We start from the raw sequence: 12119 nt of genomic DNA, 5'->3' as shown, positions 1-12119 counted from the left end.
AGAGAAATCCTGCCTGTAGGGACCAACTTCAACAAAGCAATGGTTATATTACTAAACTCTGCAGAAGAACCCTTTCTGGGTCATAGTGTGTCTTTCAGTCCTGGCTACATGTAATCGATCAAATTAGCTTACTTTGGGTGACATGATTTGACATGTAAAGTATTTTTACTTGAGTCATACTCAAAAAATGTGTTTCCACCACTTCTAAACAATTAAATAGCCAGTTACAACTAATATTTGGAGTATTCCATCTTGTTTGTTTTTACAGTGTAGTGATTATAATTATCTACTAATTAGTTCCAAAAAGCCCAAAAATCATATAGAAAAATATAAATGTGGTAAAAAAAAAAAAAAAAAAAAAAAAAAAAAAGTTAAAATCTTCTCTAAGTCCATGGGTAACTGGTATGCTTAACATTAGCTGTTTGTGTTTCAGGTTTGTTTCCCGGCAGCTTGAATCTGTGATCAGTAGCAGTGGCATTGATGTGGATCCAGAACCAGCACTTTACTGCAAACTGGTTCAAGAGCCCAGTGATGACATCACGGTCCTGAACAAAGGTACAGACACCAATAACTGAGAAATAACTATAAGGATGAATATATAATTAAATCAAGAATGCTGTTAAATGAATGGTGCTTTAAGGGGTCATGCTCATTCATTTGTAATGGACTGGACTGTTATATAACATGCAATAACTGATTAGATGATTAGAAGTGTTTTAATTCCACAGACACCCTTTAAATCCTCCTAATGTTTTTATGAACTTTACATTTATGGCAAACACAGAGCTACATCCAAATTTCCCAAACAAACAAGAGCCTCCAGAGAGCACAGCACACTCTTAAATCTTTTTCTCCACAATTTCCCTCCAATAAGAATAACTTATGGTGTTTACTCCTGAGCATGTTGGTTAATGATCTTTGCAGTAACAAAGTAAACCTTTTACTGTTTAGACCCGAACCTTATTAATCTCATTTATCTCACTAAACTCACAATTAAATCTCTTCATCAAAGTCATCAGTCAAATAATGAGCAAGGTTTCCTTAAAGGATGATGAATAACGGAGGAGCCATGGAAACAGATTGACTGTTTGTACCATTTCCCATCCTTTTGTATAGATGATGACTTATTTATCCTGTTATTCAGAGTGATCTTCATTAAAAAAGACATACCATCCGTTTACATCAGCAGTATGATATCACAGCCATCATTTCTGGATTCTTTAGTCCAAATATACTTGTTATATGTCTGGGTTATCCTAGCTTACACTACAGCTACATATTTGAAAGAGGTATGGCTACAGGCCGTAACTCTCAGACGCCGCCGCTTGTAGACCGTTACTGAGAGATGCTGCATCTGCCAGAATGGAAGTACACACTAAAACTTTCTAAATAAAATTGGATGAAACTTTTGGTAAGAATAGGGCAAAGTTTAAGGTTAGAGTTATGATACCGAAAGATAAAAGTTAAAAGTCTGACCAGCATAACCTAATGACAAAATGTTCGAATAAAGCTGAGTAAACAGTCTGCTTACAGGAGAAAAGCTTCTCCTCCATGAAAACACTTTTACATAGCAAATGTAGCTTCTTAGCTCTGTTAGCTGTGTAGGCTACGTAGATTATGGAGCTAATGTAGCTAATGCTAGAGCTCATAAAGCTCATGGATAGCTACCAACAAAGCTAACGTTAACTACATCCAATGCGAAGCTGCATTAACTACAAAGTTTGAATAGCTACTTAACTGCATAAGCTACATAGAATACGGAGGTACAGTGCTTAACAAATTTATTAGACCACCTGTCATATTTGTCTCAAAGACCATCCAGCATCATGAAGTGCTTTAATGCGGACTCCTTCATTTTCAGTGAGTTCTCTACGTTTTACCATTTTGAACAGGAATGAGGAATTTCAAACTGAATTCACTTAAATTTGACTCAGCTCACTGGGCTTCTCTGAGAAGTCAGAAATTAATCAAGCATAACATTCAAGCACTAAAACTTATTTTTCTGTTCAGGAATGCAAGTAAATATAATTTGAGATATTAATCAAGAAATATTAATGTTCTTTACTATTTTTTCAGTTTTTTTGTAATCAGTAAATTTGAAAATTCATGGATAACAATAATAATTATATTTTAGCATTAATTTTTATTTTTTATTTTTTATTTTTTTTTTAGATTTATTTTTTGGGCTTTTCATGCCTTTATAACATAGAGAAGGACAGTGGATAGAGTTGGAAACGGGAGAGAGAGTGGGGAGGGACATGTGGTAAAGGACCAGAAAGCTGGATTCAAACCTGGAGTGCCTGCGTACATGGGTAGTGCCTTAGACCGCTTGGCTATCTGGGCACCCCTGCAGCTGGACTGTCTTGACATATTTGAGAATTTACAAAACTAAATTGAAAGTGCAGAATTACAGCATGGTTACTTTTATATTAATGCTGCATGTTGGCTGGCATACTTTGCATTTAAAAAGAGCAGGATCTTATCATTGAAAATGCTTTGGTGATAGTGTCGACAGCAAAAAATATCCAAAATATATTCAATTAAGAAACCTTAATTATAGTATTTTATATTCACTTCCAGTTATGATAAAAACTGAGAGGAGTTAAAAGATTGTGAAGCTGTCAGTGTGTGATATGTAATTGAATTAAAGGTAACGGTGAGCACAGGAATGAAAACTGCTGCCAGCTGACTTTGTGGCCACATGAGGGCAGTAGTCTACAAGCTAAAGAATTTAATGATAAGGGAAATGATAGGTGTAAAAAATTTGTGTGCACTCATATGTAAAAGAAATAATAAGGTTATAATGATGTGAATAAATCACCCCAGAACACTTTGAATCAGTGTTTTGAATTAAAGGTTGGACAGGAAAAAGGAGCTCTGTTGTTGCTGCCAAGGCGTGTCTTATCTTTGCAGGACTGTACTTTCTGGTCTTATGTATCAACTAAAAACTCAATTATGAATATGACCATCTTTAAGGATGGGCTTTAATGGCTTTAGCTGTAGTTACATGTTGACATTAAGTTTGAAAGTTCCCTGAGCCCGTGCAGAGAGCAGAGAGCTATTTGAAAGTGACAGACAGGTTGTCGAAGCAGATGCTGTTCTCTCTGAGGTAATACGCCAATGTTATGACCGGTCAGGGGATCGGCTGCTTCTCTCAGTGAAGGACAGCATGAAATATTCAAACTGCTGAGACTGCATCTTTTCTTTTTTTTTTCTTTTTTTGTCAGAAATTTGAACGAGAAGCTGCCCATCACATATTTACTCTGCTGCTCAAACAGACATGCTGGGAGCTCATTAGAGCTGCGAGGATGAGCGTGTGATTAATGAGAGGGAGATTTAATGAGCACCAAACATTTTGTTATGAAGATGAATAGTCTCTGTAGGACATTTGACAGCTTTCTTGCCATTTTAAGAAGTGTCACAGTGATTACAAAAACAATGTCTTTAATTTTTTACAATGCTCATATTAAAGAAGGTTTCGAGTGATTGGATTTTAACTAATCTAACACATGTAAATGAGCAAATGCTGTAAAAATCTACAATTACTGTACACCTTAGAAAAACAGACTTTCTTCAAGTGCTGATAGAATTTCTGGATTTATTTCCTCCCTGCCCTTCAAAAGACAGCGCAGCTGCTATAAACTTAATTAATATCTCGATGCAGCAAAACAGCTGCTAGGGGGTGAGCGGTAACACACACAGCAGCTTGTAAAAACTGCTGTGGATTAAGTTTTAAATAACTGACAAACAAATTTGTTTTGATAAATGGTGCTGCACATATAATTTGCCACTGTAGGATTTCTATGTCCTCAGTCCAAAGAGAAGAAACAGCATGTTGGTTAAAATGATCAGTTTGTGTGAGGCAGCATCTGTAGTAATAATCATTGCAGGAGCTAATAAGTGACCAGGTTAAGTTGTGTATATAAATGGAGAAAGGCAACCTGAAGAAGAGGTTTGATTGGTCCAGTCATGTTTTTTAAAAACTGAAGTCAATGCTGACAATCTTTAACAGCGATAATTCAGTATATTTGAAGTTGGTAGTAAAATATATTCGGCAACAGTAGTGGTATTAGCCTCCAAGGATTTAGGTTTTAGTTTTTACCTGATGATTTATTATCGGCTAACATCCATTGCGCAAACTGTGTGCTGCTAATATTCTTGATCAGGCCCCCCCTGAAAAAGAGATCTCTGATTTCAGTGGGACAAACCTGGTTACATAAAGAATAAATAAATATATATATATAAAAAAGGGGCGAAAAACAATGCTGACATTACACCATTATAATTGAAATTTGACAGCTATTTCCACTCACTATTTAATTCATATAACTTTAAACAAACTTATTTTGCCTCGGATGCCCTTTTCTTGATTGAAATCTTCTGCCCTTGCTAATAACAAGCTAGCTTGTTAGCAGATGCCAACATTAGCTAGTGTGCCAGCTTGCTAACAGTACAATATCCACTGCGTCATCAATATGACATCCACTGAGGGTGCAAAGTGTCCATCCTTCCTAGGCCTGCCCCTCCCCATATGCAGACCATGTACAGCACATAGGACCTGGTCATGTGTGAGCTTTTTTTCCCTTCCCTCTCTGCACATCAGGCCAGTGTTTGCATGATAAATATGATTGAGATATTGTATGTAAAGTGCTGGCCAAACATACTTTAACTGGGCATCATACTTGAATAATTCAACCCTCAAGATATCTATTTTTGGAGATCGGTGCAATACCTGATCAATCATTAAGTGTGCAGTGTCCTCTCACTCTGCAATTAATCACTTCATGCATTGTGGGGGGGGGGGGGGGGCTCACTTTGACCAGGGGTGGCCCTGATCCTTCCTAATTCTTGGACAGTTTTGCGTGTGCCAGTAGTAAACTGCATATTAGTGTACTTCTCAATGTGAATGCACTGTGTGCACTCATGCACTCAAAATGTTTAGCATTTAGAAGGGAAGTATGTGGTTCAGGACACACTGTCTGTGTTCAGCTCTATTTTGCAAAGTGAGCTTCAGCTACCAACTCTTCTGCCGCAGCATGTCTGAACAGCTGTTTGGGTCTGCAGGCTGTGTCAGAAGAAACAACAAGTAATTAAGCTAAAACTAGTTATTCCAGCTCAGCTGACACAATTTTTCATAAAGTAAACGTATTTTGCCAACTGTAGTGTGTCTAATTAAAGCGGCAGCCATAAACTTACTTGGATCACAAATTTCCATTCAGCTCTTCGGGTTTGTTTTTCCAATTTATATCCACAAAGTTTAAGAAAGGTCTGCGAAACATCAGCATTCAGTGCGTCGGGCAACTCTGGATAGGGAGTGATGCAGGCTGCAGCCATCTGTGAGTCGCTATCCTCAATCAGGAATTTCTTAGTCGGTCGCCGAAGCTTGTGAAATAGTGCCAAACACAGAGGCTTTCTGGGGGAAGAATAAAAAACTTCAAAATTTTTCAAAATAGCATAGTAGTGGGGCACAGATGGCCTAGTGGTTTAAGGTGCACCCCATGTACGTGGGCGGCCCGGGTTTGAATCTGGCCAGTTGCCCTTTCCTGCGTGTCTCTTCCCTCTCCTTTGATACTGTTTCCAACTCTATCCACTGTCCTCCTCTATCAAATAAAGGCACAATAAAAGCCCAAAATAAATACTTAAAAAAATAGCAAATTATTGGGCCAGCATTGTTTTTGTTATTGGTTAAACTTGTTAAATCAAGCAGAACTGCTGCACCTTTCTGCTATGTAATGTAGCCTAGCTTCACCAAGCGCCTCATATTTAAAGGGACAATGCACACTGAAATCACAGGAGGCTAATGCCACTACTACTGCCAAGTACCTTATTCAATCCAACTTCAAAAATACCTAAATATCCCTTTAAAGCTCAGTTTCATTGTGGCCAGCAGGGAGCAACCTTACTGGCTGCAAAAAGAAGTCTGATTGTTTGGAAGCAGAACAAAAGATGCAACTCCATATACTTTAGGAATCTCTTCTAAATGAATCTAAAGTTTCTTCAGAACAGCACAATGTTAATTTAGTTACTTATGGACTAAGCTACCATAGAAATGATTTTAGGTGTCTGTGTATCTGTCCCTTGCAAGTTATAGATACATAGATAAACAGCTCCCAGACTCTTTCAAAGCTACCCAACCCTTCTCCATGCTCAGCTAAACATGGATGTACAAAAAAAATCACACTGTCACCTTTTGCTCTCAAAATCCTACATTTTAAGAACTTATCTTTCACATTTTCAAAATATACAGTAACTTCAATGTGTGACAACCAACTTGAAAAATAACAGCTGTTACAGGGAGAACAACTTTAAAGTCATTCTGCAATGTAAAACTTACAATCTTTCAAATTGTAACAACAGTCATCCTCCAAGTTTAATCATTCAGGTGCCATTTTTTAGAACAGCCAACAAAAAAATCCAGCCTTCTTAATTTTTGTACTTTTTCTTATTAAATATGAGAATGACAAAGACCCTTTAATGCAAAAATTCATATCCAATTTGCAATACGAGTCAAAAATAATCAGTATTCAATATATATATATATATATATATATATATATATATTTATATGCTACATCATTTATTTACATTGTAAATGTCTACATTGATTTTATTTGGCCTTGCTGTGCCCTCCGATCATAATTTCATACTCACTCCATCGCCAGAGGCCAAAAGGTCGTACTATGGGAATCCAACACTCTGGGGAACTTGATTCTGATGTGTGTTTCAAAGCATTTTTGACTGTTGCGGCATGTTAGAGCTTTGATTTGGATTTGGATTTATGGAGTTTTTTTCCCGATCAGACTAAATGAGTCAATAAACTGACCAACATATCCAAACTTGATGGTATACACTGGACATTGTTAGTTGCAGGCGCAGTGACATAGACAAAGTTTAACATGTATTACTCTCATACACTCACTGGCAGCTGACCTAGCCTGTCGTTAAAGTATAAGAAAGTGTGGTTTTATCTTGAGCATCAGCATCATCTTTTCAATCATTCTGCCGTCCTGCTATGTGAAGGATATTTCTCATTAGCTAAATGATCTCATCCCAAACGAGCACCTGTGCCCTCACAGGGAAGAATGATTAAAATTGGCGTGTGAAATGTGAAATATTAAAGTTTGACCTACAGGCACAGATTAAGGTCAGGACTCTCTCTCTCTGTGTTTCTCATACACTCATTCCACACGCTGGCTACTTCTACTCTGGCAGGTCAAAAGGTTTAATCAGTGTATAGATTTTTGACGCTCATACAGCTTGCATAATCAAAATCTGTTTTGCTGGTCAAAGGTGGGTCAAACAGCAGACCATTTTTACTCACAGTCCATGATGACTTCAAACTCAGGGCAGGGGTCCTTAAAACCTGATTGGTTATGGTTGAAACCTACATAACCTCAGAGTTAAGAGGCCATACAGGAGCTTAAAACAACAGACTCTGGGGTATTGGTTCCCAGGGTTTGTAATTACACTGCAGAGTATCCAGAACATGGAAATATTGACTTAAAAAATGCATGTGCAAGCCATTGACTCTTTATTAGTATGAACAACACATCACACCTTTGCACCCTACCATTGTACAAAAGTGATGCCAAAATACCCTCATGATGTTCACTGAAAATTTGTGCTGTTGATTTGTTTTTGATCAAAAATGTTCTGATTAGAGCTGGCTGATGGATCCACAGGATTATTTTCACACATCCTCTGCAAACTGAAGCAAACACAACAGTCAGTAGTAGAATTAATTCTTGTGTTAATTTGGAGCCAACACTCAAGTTTACGAAATTTTAATGACTGTATTGTTAGTTTTTGTTATGTTTTCTTCCGCTTTTCCTCTTCCATACTTCTAATCTGTATAAGAATGCTGCATGAGCTGCATTTGTCAGTCATGACATTACTACCTCTTTTTGGCACATTACAGATTCAAACTAAACTTCTCAGGAAATTGAGCATCTGGACATAAACTAACATGATAATAAATAACTTAAAAGACAGAAACCATGTTTGAGAATAAATGTAAGTATATCTAATTTTCCAGTTTGACCCATGTCCCGTCTATTAACACAGAGGAGTTGGAGTTTATAGTCTGTGCTGCAGCCAGTCAGCAGGTGGAGTTTTAAATCTTTTGGCCTCAATTCCAGGATGTTATTGTTCTAGTCCATTTTATTTATTTATATGGGGCTTTGCCCCTTTTTTTGAGGACATGGCTTTGGATGGAGTAGAAAGCAGGGAGAGAGAAGTGAGGAATTACAGTGTTTATAATGTAGCTAAAACTAAAGCTAATGAAGCTACATGAGCTACATTAGTTTATGCTTGTTTGGTAAAGATAACATAGCAACCTTAGCTTATGTAACGATTGTAGCTACTGTATGTTAGTATTAGTGATGTTTGCTAAAGCTCACTTTGCTTAAGCTATAGCTAATGAAGCTATATTGATTTATGTAATAACATTAACTACGTAGTTAGTGTAGCTATGTTTGCTTTAGCTAAAGCTAATGGAACTAAAGTGAGCCACTGTTCTTGTAACTACTGCTAAAACCAATCTATACTTATAGTGCCTTTAAAAAGTTTTCACCCCTTGGATGTTTTACCCTCTTAATGATTTTATAAATCAATCACGGTCAGTATAGTTGAGCTTTTGACAAAAGAAATACACTTTAAAACCTCTTTCATGTCAAAGTGAAAACAAATACACCCATACACATCCAGAATACATAAACTTGTCCATACTGTTGTAGACTTTCCTCCTAGCGGCTAAGGGGATGGATCTCCATTATGGCAGATATACTCATGCACTTTTTTGTCTTATGTGGCTTGGACTTAAACCTCATAGTTTAAATTCATGTAGCAATCTTCTGCAGTTTTGTTGAGGTTGTAGTTAAAGAGATGGAGAATGGAGAATCAAGATGTCCAGTGCTGCAGCTGCACATTGACAATGTTAACTGACAATGTCCCAAGCTCTTTTTGCCCTCCAGGCCTCTGTACCATGACTGAACACTATGAATTTGGTCTTTATAAGACTTTCTGTTTGTCTTCTATCTTGTTATAAAAATGCACATAATAAACAAAATATGTGATGAAATACCAGCATATTTAATACCTAAAGGGTGTTTTTACCTTCAACGTGATCCATCGACCCCAAGAAAAAGGAATCACTCCTGCCTTCTCTTGACTCCTGGGAGTCTTTCTAATGAGCTCTATGATATTAGCTCTATATGCTGGTGAATGACCTCGCCTGTAACAAACAAACCTATCATTGTTCATATTTAAGCTTAATTAGTCTCATAAGAGCTGGTTGGGAGCCCCCAGTCTGCTCTCTAACAAAGGAAAAGGTGTGAGGGTGTACACTGTTGGTGAGTCATTAAGGCTGGTGTTAGGAGCTGAATTTTTAGCAAATAAGAGATAACTGTTTAAAGGACAGATCTACCCTGCAACTTCACTGAGCTCTATTATACTGTCTGTACTACTAAATATCAACTGATACAGAGGTATATATTAACCTGACACGCCAGATGGATTTGTTTTACACATCCATCTGGAAACCCTTCGATATACAGTGATTGGGAGAGGGCAGAGGCTGAAAAAAAACTCGGAGGGTGGTTGGATGAATGTTCTGTCTGTCACAATTTTGACCAGGATCAAAGTAGGACATTTTAGCTTGTTATTCAGTAAGATTTCTATGATAAAGGAGGTAGTGTGCTGTTTGCTCAGGTTATCCGTAATCCATCTTAGCAGGTGCAAAAATACTGTTGGTAAACCCAGCATGCATTGTTGTACATGTGCCTGTTATTGCATGTCAGTAGAGCACTGGGGCCACGTAGTGGTGAGAAGGTTTAATGTCTTTCACATGCTTTCTTTCTTTCCCCTCCATGGCCAGAATTTCATGATACGAGGGGACTCAAGAAACACATATGACCTGAACATAAACCTAATTACCTAATTAATAATTATTCATGGATTAGCTGGCATATATCCAGCTCCTAACACGAGTTATAGGTTCCCCTTGAGGATTTTGGCATTTGGATTCTCCTTAAATAATAAGCTCACTCTAAGGCATAAAGCTGTCCAAATGTTTTGATATGTGGACATTTTTTTAAACCATGTGTTTTGAAAAAATAGAATCCCTTTTATCGTAATATTGGCTAGTACTAAGAAGTGCAGAAGCTTGGAAAATATTCAGTCAAGCTGCAACTCCCAGTCTAAATTGCACAAATCTGTGAACTTAACTGTAGTGAAGAAATGTAGTTTTGAAATTTAGACAAAGTGCAGAAGCTTGCTTGCAATTTTTGTTATTAAACTACAAGTTTCCCAATGTTTGGAGCCTACAACTTCTATAATGCTGCCATTATATCGAATGTGACTGATGTCTATCAGTCATATTGAATATGAATGATTCCTCCCAGTGTCCAACACAAGGTAAAGCATTTCTTTACAGATGCATAGAAACCTGATAGAAACTCTGAGTAACTGAAAGTATATTTTGTCCGTTTTTGGTAATTTAAGATTGGAATATGCGTTTTGAGAATTACTGAGACAAAAGACAAAAACAGGACTACAGGAATGAATGGACTTCTGTTTGACTTGCCTCTGTAACCATGTGTAAGAGGACATAGGGGGTTATGCCCTATGCTAGAAACAAAAAACTAATACAGAGGAAGCTTTCTGCCAGTACTCTACTTTCATTTTGTCCATAGTATTGCATTGCATGTTATTTTGAAACTTACTGATACAGACCAAAAGCGTACTGTAGACCACAGATCTTAGATCCCAACTCTGTCAGGTCAGAGGTAAATGCTAAAAATTTGAAAATAAAATTGGATTACACTTTTTGTTAGGGTTTGGATATGAATTAAGGCAAGAGTAGGATACAAAAAGTTGAAAGGCCTAGTTTAAAAAATGTTTAATAAAGCCAGCTAAACAGTTGGCTTACAGGAATAAAAGCTTGTCCTCAAACAGCTAGAGTAGCTAAGGCTAAAGCTCACAAAGCAATTTTGTCTACGTAAGTTATGTAGGTACATACCATCTGTCGGACTTAGCTAAAGCAATCAAAGCTCTGTTTGCTACACTGGCTTATGCTACACTTGCTAAAGCTAACATAGCTTCTTTAGTTTTAGCTGCGTTAACTATATAGCTGAGTTACCTTTCTAGCTAATGCATGCTATGTTACAGTTAGGTACATTTGCTAAAGCTATGTTTCCTGAAGCTAACTTAGCAATGTTAGCTTTAGCTGCATTAGCTATATAGCCAAGTTATCTATGTAGCAAATGTAGCTATATTATGATTACATATGTTTGCTAAAGTGAAAGCTAACATAGCTACATTGGCTTATATAGTAACATTGACTATAAAGCTAGCGTAACTACTTAAGCTTTAGCAAAAGCTAACAAAGCTAAAGCGAGCCACTGTTTGCATAATTACTTCTAAAACGGGCCTATAAATAATTTAATCCCAGGTTAAACCTCTGTCCTTTTTTTCTGTTTTAATTCTGAAATGCTGCTTAGTCTGTAATGTTTGCAATGTGGTTATTTCATTGATGTAACTGCTAGACTTTGTTTATGAATAAAATCTTCTTAAACAGGAAACATGTACTGGCAAACTACATCACTTCTAGCCTGACAGAGGCAGCATCTCACAGTAGAGGTCTGCAAGAAAGGGTTTCTGATATCTGCTGTCTGCAGTTAGAGCCCTCTTAGGGCGCCCACACACTACAGGATTTTAAACCTGATTTGGGACAAGATTTGCCTCCTCCAACTACGTGGGGGCGTATCCCGAGAGGAGCCTCGTTGCGAAGGACTGTTTGTCTGAGTAGTCTGCATGTGTGTGGTGTCAACACAATTGTTGTACTGCTGCAAATCATGTCGTAGCCTCCAAATTCCCGAATCGTAAATATCAAACACGTTTGATATCTACGATTGTAGGTCGTAGTGCTGCTGAGGGAGTACCCAAAACAACCAAGGAGGGCGAGCAGACCGGGTAGCGTCATAGCCAGATCTTACGTACTTTCACCACTCACAACCATGAACACAACTTTAACTTAATTTCAGCCATGATTTCATCCCGAGTCTTTCCCTTGTATTATGATTTTTGCTTCACCTGTAACGCATGCCAGGACAGCCTGTTGT

At 37.5% G+C, this 12119-nt stretch overlaps 1 protein-coding gene across 1 annotated transcript in view; it reads left to right on the top strand.

Annotated features, from left to right (window-relative positions):
- LOC121518483 (olfactory receptor 1-like) overlaps nt 1–12119 on the top strand; it is a 72343-nt gene that overhangs the window by 17016 nt on the left and 43208 nt on the right. Inside the window, exon 3 of the mRNA XM_041800815.1 lies at nt 434–555. Within this exon, the coding sequence (XP_041656749.1) occupies nt 434–555 (122 nt within the window). The remainder of the gene's footprint in view (nt 1–433; nt 556–12119) is intronic.

Source organism: Cheilinus undulatus, linkage group 12, assembly GCF_018320785.1.
Source record: "Cheilinus undulatus linkage group 12, ASM1832078v1, whole genome shotgun sequence".
NCBI lineage: Eukaryota > Metazoa > Chordata > Actinopteri > Labriformes > Labridae > Cheilinus > Cheilinus undulatus.
This window is presented reverse-complemented; position numbering and strand designations above follow the sequence as displayed.